Genomic DNA, 11,568 nt, shown 5'->3' on the forward strand with positions numbered 1-11,568 from the left:
TTTACTGATTGGGAGGTCTTGTCACTGTAGACAAAAGCATGAAGTGATATAAAGACAGGGGTCAACACTTCTTATTGACCCTTTGATCTTTCAATCAATGGATATTTGGACCTGGAGCGGTTGCTGTGGAGATGTTAGTTTCCACCCTGCGATCTGATTGGCTGAGGTGTGCAAAAAAAAAAAAAGCATAGACCAGACTTCAGACCTGGTGCTCAAATACTGCTGTGAGAATTTGACAGCATTTGAATGGTTGGCCTTCTCCAACTCTGTGTCTACCTCTGTGTCCACCTCTGTATCCACTACCTGTGTCCAGCCCTGTGTTTGTGTGTGTGTGGAGAACACAGTTCAGTGTATGTTTGGCCCGGACCCAGAGGGTTCAGCTGTGTTTTCAAACTCGGTCAGACAGCTGAGACTGTGTGTGTGTGTGTGTGTGCGTGTGTCAGTGTTTTTGGCGAGAAGTTTACAGTTTAAAAGAACACACAGACACACACAATCCTGTGGGAAAGCAGATTTCATTGTGTTGTGGGGACATTACATAAACGTCCATTCTTTTTTGGGAGACTGATATTTTTAAGCCTAATCCTAACACTAATCTGGTTTGGTCTCTGAGCATGGGGCTCTGTCACAGGGTGAGCCTAATTTGCACAACCCACTCTTCCACAACTTTCCTGCAGTTACATATTTCCACATATGTGGAAAAGAATTCCCCAAACTCCATACACAGTGCAACTTTAAGAAGGATTTCCCTGAGTTGTGAGAGTGTCTATGATTCTTGTCAGTGTCTAAAGTCTTGAAGAACTTGGAATCAATGTACTCCCAAGTCGTCTTTTCCTCACAATGTAGGAACATGAGAATACAAAGTGTCATGTGCAAATCCATGAGCTGTTGACACCATACTGTCCCTAACTCTAACTTCAGGAACTGACATTTCATTTTTTTTAAATAAGTGTTAGCATGTTTCCAAGCTCCTGGAGGCACTGGGTCCACACAATGGGATAAATACACATCCTCTGTGCTGAGTTGTTTTGTTTTTTATGGAGTTTATTGTTGCTAAACGGATTGATTTTTCTCCTCTGAGCTGTTATATGTCCCCAGTCGCCTGTTCCTCCTCCCCCACCTCTGCCCGCCCTCGTAAACCCACGGCTGACCACTGTGTGATTTACAAACCACCATAAACTACCTTTTCCGTTAGATGCAGGCACATTACGGCAGGAGACGCTGGACGGGCTGGACACAATCTGTGTCAGTTCAGAGCTTCCAACTGGATGCTGTGTCTCATTTTAGGTGAACAATGATATTGACTCTATTACAGCTACACCTCCATGTTGTACTCTCATTCTTTACACCCTTCTGTCTGACTCTTGGCATTGAACATGGTGAGCATGAGCTCATGTGCAGCTGCTCTGGATCGTCTTATTCTGATTCAGGCTTTTTTTATGAATCTTATTCACACTGACACATTCACACTTTATATTAAACATAAAAGCCTTTACTAAACGCTAAACACCTTTTCTCCATTTACACATTGATCACCAAGCTCAATGCAGACAGCAGGCTATAAAGTGTGAAAGTGTGTGGGACACTGCAAAACTGTTCTTCAGAACGACGGAGCTCCATCCAGTACCTCTGGGATGAGTTTTGGTGTCAGAGATAATCACCCAATGTTAGCCCCTGATCCTCACAACAATGTCCCAGCAGCGTGGTTTATGAGCTAAGATGTAAATAGCTAACGGAACAGACGTCAATACTCCGGTCATCCGTCACACAGGGATTTTTCCCCTCTCTCCGAGATGAAGAGATAAATGGACAGATGAGTGAAAGAGTGCAGTGTGTTCTGCTTTATAACACCCCTCTGTGTCTGGCTCCAACACATACACACACACACACAAACACACAGACCCCATTGTCACAGAGACCCCAGTGAAACGAATGTGGTTTACAGTCTGCTGCAGTCCCAGAGGTTGGGGTTTGGAACACTGTTGTGAGGATTTGATGGCATTCAGCTGTGTGAGAGCTAGAGTATGCTGATGATGGCTGATGATCCAACACTTATGGATCCTCCCTGTAGATCATGACATGTACTCGGAGGAGACAACCCCATGGTTAACAGGTGGTCGGCTTCTTTAAGCTTTGCTTGTTAAAACATGAATGGAATCTAGATGTTCCAAACCACCCTCAGCTCCCCACCCTCAATGCCAAGTGTTGACCAGTGTGGTGTACAACCTGACTCTGAAATAATTCCTTGTACAAAACGAAGGCTTGTAAAGAATTGATTTTCAATGGACATATGGTTGCTACTATAGCAACCACCTAAACACCCTAGCAATCAACAAATACCATAGTGACCACATAGCAGCACCATGGCCATTACATAACAACCACCAGGAACACCAGACTGACCAAGTGGAGGTGGAACTGGCTCTGCTTTGGATGGAGAAAGAACACAAAAGGAGAGGGAGGAGATGATGAGGCAAAAAGAGAATGTGTCTCTGCTGTTTCTACGCTACACTTATTTACCTCTTTCTTCATTTTCATTGCCACCTTAACATTAGAAGCATTGCCCTTCTCTGACCCACTGAGACCAGAGCACAGAGAGCTGCTGGTTTGATGATGTGATTGAGTAAAGTCAGTCACAGCACTCAAATACACACTGGCTTTATTCTATTCAAACATCTATCTCCTACTTAATGAGGTTGATATTGCCGTTGTTCACCAGCCTCTTCTTTGAAACTTTTGTTCCAGCTTAAAAATGAGAGGCTGAAGTTAGCTTTGAAAAAACACACCACATTCCTTACTTTCTTTGTTTAAAACACACAAAACAAGGACTTTACTCTTTTTATCTTTACTCTTTTTATATATATATATATATATATATATATATATATATATATATATATATATATATATGTGTGTGTGTGTGTGTGTGTGTGTGTGTGTGTGTGTGTGTGTGTGTGTGTGTGTGTGCATCATTGCAGGGTTCTACTTGGAAATGTACTTGGGTTCTACTTTCCAAATTCGACTTGGAAAGGTCTGGGTGAAATATTATGTGTGTGTGTAATAAGCTGGATAATTAAATTCCCTGCCGGGTAACAAATTGTCCCACACACACACACACACACACACACACATACATGCACACAGTCCTGGACTTCATGATTCAGCTCATTGTTTGTATTTTTAGATCTCTTACAGTTTGGCTTTTGTTTCTAATGCACAGTCCCTGTGTGTGTGTGTGTGTGTGTGTGTGTGTGTGTGTGTGTGTGTGTGTGTGTGTGCTTGTTTGTACGTACAATACAGGAAGTTGTGTGTGACACAGATGTAGAGATGTGGACGGAGAAGTCATGAATATCACACTCACGCAGAGAGCTGTAACACAGCAGGCTTTGTTCTTGCTCTCACACTCTGACGTGGTGGTGGTGTGTTAGTGTGTGTTGTGTTGGTGCGAGTTTTTAAACCCCTCAGTGCTGGACTGAGAATGATACCAAATCATACCTGCTTTGTGGGAGTTCATTGAAGAGCAGGGGGAAGTTGGATAGCAAAGTATGCAGAGCAACAGATAGACTACAGCCTGTAAGTGTAAAACTAGTCTCCCAGTGCCAGACTCTCTAGCAAGAGATAATGTGGCCAAGAACTACCTACTACTTCAGACACGCAAAAGGACCAATCACAAGTCTGCTATTTCGACATGACGTTGAACCAGACGTTTTTATTGTGAAACATCACATCACTGCACCAACTGATTCTGCCACTAAATATAGTGACTTTTCAGACCTTCTAGCAAGTTATTAAAAAGAACAAAAATGACTAGCACCAAATCCAGCTACATTCTGTACAAACCTTAGCTACTTTATATTAGATAATCGATAGCACAACTCGTTAGAATTCCGGAGACAATTCTCTCTGCCGTTCCTCGGCTCCCAGAGACAGATCTGCAGCAGCTCGCTCTCCCAGTGGCTCTTTTGCTCCCAGGGATGGAGCAGCACAGTCGTCCGCACAGCAGATCACACAAATCAGAATGAGCTGCGAATGTGCAAACAGTGCCAAAGACACGTTTGCTTTTTTTATTTATTTATTTAATTTGTTCCTTTTAATGAACCCCTGAAAACTTAATTGACTGAGATATTCATCTTTATTCAAACCGTAAACACGTCTTATGAATGCATGACATGGAACGGCAAAACGTCACGTGTGGCGTCACACTTAACAAACAGGTAGTAGAGCCAATTCAGAACGTTACACTGAAGCGTATTTACATGGATGCAAAGAGAGCCAATCAGAATGTAAACGTCAGAACTCTGAGAGTGAGGCCAGATTAGTGCACTGAAAGTATCAGGCTCTCTGTCAAATTGTGGGTGGAGTATCTGTGGCTGAGACTAGTGTGGAACTACAGAATCACCGGAGTGAAAAGCAAGGTGGTTTTAATGTTTTGGCTGATTGCTTAGTATTAGTGATGCTTCCTCAGGATGACACTCTGCGCACAGCGCTGCAGTGTGTGTGTGTGCGTATGTGTGTGTGTGTGTGTGTGTGTTATTGTGCAGTCAGCAGATCCCTGTGTGTCCACTAGAGGGCGCCCTGCCCTGTGATCTGCTCTCTGCACTGTGACGTCGCTCTGCAGTAAAACACCGCATCTCCTCTCTCTCGCGCGTATCTCTCTCTCTCTCTCTCTCTCTCTCTCTCTCTTCCCACTGCTGCACTTAATGTGTTCATCACAACCCTTCCTCGTTCTACCTCTTCTCAAGCTCTCTCTCTCTGTCTCTATATATTTCTCTTTGTCTTCTCTCCCTTTCTATATCTTATCTCTTTTCTCTCATTCACTTTTCTGGTAGGCTTTCTGAGGCATTTTCCCTGATCTCTCTCTCTCTCTCTCTCTCTCTCTCTCTCTCTCTCTCTCTCTCTCTCTCTGTCTCTTTCTCTCTTTCTCTCACTCGGTGATTATTATTCCTGGTGCAGTGTTGGTGCTGACAGTCAGATACAGCTGAACAGCCTTAAACTTCACCTGCAGAAACACCGGGGGTGGGGGGCTCACCCAAAAGCTCTGTGTGAGAGCTCACATCACACCCACCCTCACCCGCACCCTTAGAGAGCTCCACTGACCACCCCTGAATCCAAGGACAGATATTAAAGCCCCCTGTCCACCAATGAAGCTGGCCTCGTAGATACAACTGGCTGAGGGGGGAGGTCTCCCTTAAAACCTGTTTGTGGTCCCCCAGCTGAGATCTATGTGTGACTGTGTAATGCTTGATTTTCCACAGTATTTAATAATCACTAATATCTTTTTTTTGTTTGTTTTGTTAGTGTCTTTTCTTTAAAGTTGGGATTAAGCTTTGGAATTAAATCGTATTTCAGACTAAGGTTAGAAACCAAACTATGGTTAAAATAATGAATGAACCCTCCATTCCAAACTCACTGTAGTCCAGCCCTAGACGTAAACCCTCTCCCGAAACTCATCCTAACGAAGCTGAGCTCAGCGGGTCCGGCCTCATTTGCATAATTTATTCGTGAAGCGCGCATACCATTTGCACACGAAGTGATGGAGCAGGGTAGAGAGAGCCAGGACTAATTAATCAGGCCTCGTTAATTTCCTTTGAACTGTCAGGTGTTTTCCTTTCATTAACTCCACTGCCGAGCACACACGCACACACACACACACTCTCTACCACACTGACACACACACAAGCACAGACTAATACACACGTTCTCAAACACACACACAGCAGCTGAGTCTAAAACTCATGCACATAAACGCACTACTCACACTTTGCATACACACACATACACACTAAATGAAAAAAAAAATGCAGAAAAAGGCAGAGATAGAGAGAGAGAGAGAGAGAGAAAGAAAGAAAGAAAGAAAGAAAGAAAGAGAAAGAATAAAGGAGATGCTGTGAAATGGAATTATGGGTCAGTAAAACTCTTTGATGGGAAAAGACCAGAGAGAGATAGAAGCAGGTCAAGGGCACCTCTCTCTCTCACACACACACACACATAGAGAAAGAGAGAGAGAGAGAGCACAAACGGAGTGTGTATGGTATGTGTGTGATTAAGGATTCGGGTTTCGGGTCGTTAATGTGTTGTTGTTGTTGTTTATTTATAAATGTAACTGATAAGTGATTGTTAATTAGACTGGTTTTGTGGATGATTAATCGATTGATCATTAACCTACACCACTACAGACCTCCGACTCAGGATTTCACACTGACTCTCACTTAGACTGATTCACTAATTCACACTAACTTACACTGACTCGAGTCTTACGACTCTCAACTCAACACAGACTCTGAATCCCATGACTCACAACTTGACTCAGACTCTAATGACTTGTGACTCCCAGTGACTCATGACTGAACGCAGACTGATAACCCAGTGACTCATGATTCGATTCAGACTCATTCTCAAGTGAGTCAGATTCAAATATCATAGAGTCCTGCTTCGATTGTGAGTCGATTCTTGTGAATCGTCCCTGCCTACTTGACAGATCCCTGATTCTGACAGTGCGTCTCCCATCGGACTCTCAGTGAAATGGTGTACATCATGCCACCACCCACCCCTGCTAGCTGCCTCTCTCTGTTCTGTTCTGTTCTCTCTCTCTCTCTCTCTCTCTCTCTCTCTCTCTCTCTCTCTCTCTCTCTCTCTCTGTGATGGAGTATATCCTCCTGTCTCTATGTCGTTGACACCTCGTTCTTTCATGTCATTTGTCTGTCAGCTGTCAGATGAAGGGAGTGATTTCTTTCATTAGAGTTCATTCACTCTGTCACCCAGAGACCCCCGCGCCCCGAGTGACAGATCACACTCCTCCATTAATTACTCACTTCAATCAGCAACACCTCTCTACCTCTCTATTTGTCTATACACCTCTCTGTTTTCTATCCCCCTCTTTCTGTTGATGACTACACGTTTGTTTGTTTGCTCATGTGTTTATTTGTTTGTTTGTTTGTTCAAAGCCTTTGCGCAGGGTGACGTTCTCCGTGGCGACACAGCCTCAGGACCCAGGTTGCTATGACAGCGGTGTGGAAGACTCCGAGACGCCCAGCAGCAAGAGCTCGTCCGGTCCTCGGATTGGGGTCCTGGCGCTTCCGGAGGACGGATATGAGAGGACCACCCCTGAGGGCAGCGTCGGGGAGGAGGACCACGTGGAGAACGGTGAGAGTTTCATCAAACAGGATCAGAGAACACATAGCACCGTGCTAGGACACATACAGCCTTCGAAGTGTAGTAGACAGTGTAGAGAAGGGGGTACGGATGTCCCAGTGGTTTATAATTTATAAAGCACTACATGAGTCTTTATTAGTATATTAAATTAAACTGATGATAATTGTACAGTCTGAGTGTTTAAGGCTTCGAGTTTTCGGTTTCGTCTCAAATTTCCCTTTATTTATAATAATGTACAAAGGATGCATCGGGTACTAAATCTTGGCTCTGTGCTAAATGTGTTGCTTTAAATATCTAGTTCACTGCATAGTGTGCATTGCCATTTAGAAGTCTTTGGGTCTGTGCTAAATGTCCACGTGACTGCAGTGCCTCGTCCACTAGATAGGGCGAAAAGGTTCGTAGACTCTGACTATAATGGGATCCAATGCAATTGCATATATTCGGCCACTAGAGGGAGACATTATCTTTATTTCTATCCTATCTCTTCCCTTTCTCTCCTGGTTTTATCTTTTCCCCTCTTTTTCTCTCGTTTACTCTATTACTCTCTTTTTATTATGTTTCTCTCCTTCCATCTTTCCCCATTTTCTCTAACCCTCTTTATTGCTCTCTCTCTCTCTCTCTCTCTCTCTCTCTCAGACCCGAGGCACCTGCCGGACGTGGCCCTGACGGGAAAGTGCACACGCGACTGCGGCGAGTTCGGACACTCGGACGCCTGCTGGATGCCGGCGAGAGCGTCGCCACGGAAACGTCAGGGTGGTGACCCCGGAAATGGCGACGACAACAACAACAACGAGGATGAGGCGGAGATTGAGGACGAGGCAGAGAACGATGACGAGGAGGACGAGGACGAGGAGGAGGAGGAGGAAGGCGGCGAGGACGAAGGCTCGGACCAAGGCAGCGGCGGCGGCGCCGAGGACCAGCGCAGCCGAAACGTGAGGAACGTGCGGCGCAAGAATGACCAGAACGATCACAACCGCAACCTGCTGTTGCAGCGCAAGACCACCTCCGCCTCCTATGACACCTTCAGCGCCGCCACATTTTCCCACAGGCCACGCCCACATTGCCGCGGCGACCAGCACGACCCCAGGTCCGAGGTCATCCCTCTCACGCGCGCCGGGGGCGGAGACTTCAAAACAGCGTCCTGTCTCACGCTTTCGCGCCGAGAGGTCTACCTGTGACCTAGGACCGCCCACAGGAATGGACAGCACACACCTGGGGTTTATTTAACTCTGACTAGCGATAAAGAGGTCACCAGCCCTGGACCAGGACGTCTGCGCCTGGAGACACAGACCGGATAATGAAGGAGTTATGCTAATGAAACGTTTAGTAATTAATACATGACTACTAGTATTTCGGAAAGGTGACTGCTGATTGGCTGAATATGCTGATTAATGAACATGCTAATCCGATTATAATAATTACGTAAATACTGTTCTGACAGATTTTGATTGGCTGTCCACCAACATCTGTCTCAGCATATTAAGGCCTGCTGTTATGCAAATTTCAACAATTATTAATTAATTTCTAGTTAATGCTCTTCTAATTTTTGTTTGGCTGCATATCATCTGCCCCTTCTTCTGATTAAATCATAATGACCACACTAACATGGTTAAATAATAAATATATACCATTACCTATATTTATAACCATACCTGATCCTCATTAAGACAAAGCTAACTACATGAATTATGCTAATTTGATTACAATAAATCTATTTTAAGATTTATTTAACATACCAAAGACACAAATGTAACATAATAATTAATAAACATAATGATGACACAAAGTGGTAAATATGACATTTGAGTTTTCCAAACCAGCACTCTATTTATGCTCATTAAATTATGCTAGTTTAATTGTAATTTATTTCAGAACAATTGAATAACATTAATAACATAACATGATATGTAACAGCAGTAGCAAAGACATACAGTAAGCTTAACAAAATTCTAATGGCATAGAAATTCAGATAATAAAATCTTGTGAGCTAGCTCTAGCTTTTGCATTAGCACTAGTATTAGCAGACGTCCGAGGGCAGAGTTGGTGATCTCTGGAATGAAGCACACCTCTGTTCAAAACAGCTGTGCTTTTTTTTTTTTTTTTTTTTTTTTTGCCAAATGAGACTAAAGTCAAATGCTCATTTCACTGGATGCAAAAGATAAAGAAACTTCTTAGAAATTCAGAGGATTTACAAACTTGTAAACACATGCATGTTCCGCCTTCTGCATACAGGGGCACTGTGGTTGGAAGGATGCAGCATCTGTTATTCTTCTTCACATGAAACTGGCCATTCAGATTACGTTAAAAATGTGACTTAATCAACAAGGAACCCGTCATTTTTGGAGATGGTTTAGCGGCTAACCAATCATCATACTCGAATAACGTCAACTTTTGTAGAAACGTAGATGAGAAAACTGGAACAAACCTGTTTCTGCATCTGTTTACCCTTGTCTTTTCCTGAGGATGTAAAGCAGTCACTGGAATACAAATGCAGTGTTAGCTAATGCTAACGCTAATACTAAGGACAGGAACCCATTATGGTTTTGCTAAGAACTCGTCGATCAAAGGGAACTTGACTGTTCATCGAAAAGAAGATTTTCGTCATCAGCCACGTTTTTCTTCATACGCGACACTGCTGCGTATTTATTAGCCTTTATATAAACAATTTAGCCGTAGCATCTTTGCCTGCTTTAACCTTCAGCTAGCGCCTGAGACGCTAACAAAGAGACTAATCGTTCATTTGAGTGCGTCACACTTTCAGGGCATTAAACAACATTTATGCTATTTCCCCATAAAAGAAAAAAACATTACCATTTTTATGTAGAAGCCGTAGATAAACCAAATTTCTGTAAAAACGACACTGCATGACAAGCTAATGCTAACTTTTTTTTATGAAACTAGAACTTCTTTTTGGGAATTTAATCTCTTTAAACACAAAGTGTGTGTTTATGTGTAGGTTTGTGAGTTTGAGTGTGTGTGTGTGTGTGTGTGTGTGTGTAAGCTCATTCTTAACTCTGGTATTAGGAGATATTAGCATGTCAAAAGTTTCCTTAGATTCTCAAAATTAAACTTATTTTCTGCACAGACATTGGCTAACACTGTCTAACTCAATAAAGTGAATAATTAATTTAGGCTATTAGCATTATTATTTATATTATTATTATTATTGTTATTATTATTATTAGCTTACTAGCCAAGTTCATGAGTATTTAAACATTATACTGCTTCCAGAAACAGAACAGGTGACCTTTCGCAGGAATGAGCTTCCACTTATCTAAAAGTATGTGGATGCATTGTAGTGTGTGTTTGTGTGTTTGTTTGTTAGTGTGTGTGTGTGTTTGTGTGTGAGAGAGAGATATTTGGAATTGTCCAAAACAAAGTTTGAATATTTTTCCAAAAAGAGAAGAATGCATTGAAGCGATGCAGGTTCTGAAGCGATTAGCTGGAACCTCTTCTGTAACAATCAGAAACCTGTGTTGTGGGTGGGTTTTGCTAATGCTAATGCATTTAGCACTAACGCTAATCACTAATAATGTCCCTTGTGAATCCTGGTGCTATGCTACGTTTGACTTTTCCTGAAAAAAATGGGATTGGAGCTTGTACTTATTTCATTTATGATCTTTACCTTAAAATATATCCTTCTCTATGAATGCTGGTGCTGTTAGCTAGATGCTAACATGCTAGCTTTGGTGGCTATGTTTCTAGATATTACTCACTGCTGATCTAAATTTATTAAAGGATGATTGCTAATAAACCTATAGACATTATATGCTAAATTTCCAACATGTCCATCTTTATTTGTATAATTTTCTAACAGGCTAATTGTAAGTTTCCGAGCTCCAGTCGAACGTAGCTTTAGATGAGGCTGAATGTTTCATTGCTGAACATCTTGTTGTTACTATTGTGGCACATTATGGTAAATGTGACCCACAAATTGAATTTCACCAACACTCAGGAAACCTGAGATGCAGCAACAGCCACAAACCTTCTCTGTTTCAGCTAATTCTCTCTCTCTCTCTCTCTCTCTCTCTCTCTCTCTCTCTATTTTATATATATATATATATATATATATATATATATATATATATATATATATATATATATATAATTTTCTCCTTTGGCTCTCTTTTTCTGTCCTTCTTATCACCATTTGTCACTATTTGGTTCTCTTTTATTATTTTTCTTTTTTAACTTTCAATTAACTTTTTTTTTTCTCCAGTTGTTTGCTTTTCTCTTTATTTCCCATTCTTTCTGCTCTTTATTTTATTACTACATATCTGATTTCCTACTCTCTTTTGCTCTCTCTCTCTCTCTCTCTCTCGCTTGCTAATCTCTGTACTCATTGCTGTTGTTTGTCCATTTTTCCATGTACTTTGTTTTATTGTTTGTGATTTATTTTAAATTCTTTTTAACACGGAG

The 11,568-nt window shown here is 42.2% G+C and overlaps 1 protein-coding gene across 1 annotated transcript in view; it reads left to right on the top strand.

Annotated features, from left to right (window-relative positions):
- pcdh7a (protocadherin 7a) overlaps positions 1-11,184 on the top strand; it is a 29,859-nt gene extending 18,675 nt beyond the window's left edge. The window contains exons 3-4 of the mRNA XM_066659944.1: positions 6,942-7,140; positions 7,786-11,184. Of these exons, the coding sequence (XP_066516041.1) occupies positions 6,942-7,140; positions 7,786-8,327 (741 nt within the window). The 3' untranslated portion in view covers positions 8,328-11,184. The remainder of the gene's footprint in view (positions 1-6,941; positions 7,141-7,785) is intronic.
- Positions 11,185-11,568: the final 384 nt, after the last annotated feature.

This window comes from Hoplias malabaricus, chromosome 2 (genome assembly GCF_029633855.1).
Source record: "Hoplias malabaricus isolate fHopMal1 chromosome 2, fHopMal1.hap1, whole genome shotgun sequence".
Classification (NCBI taxonomy): domain Eukaryota; kingdom Metazoa; phylum Chordata; class Actinopteri; order Characiformes; family Erythrinidae; genus Hoplias; species Hoplias malabaricus.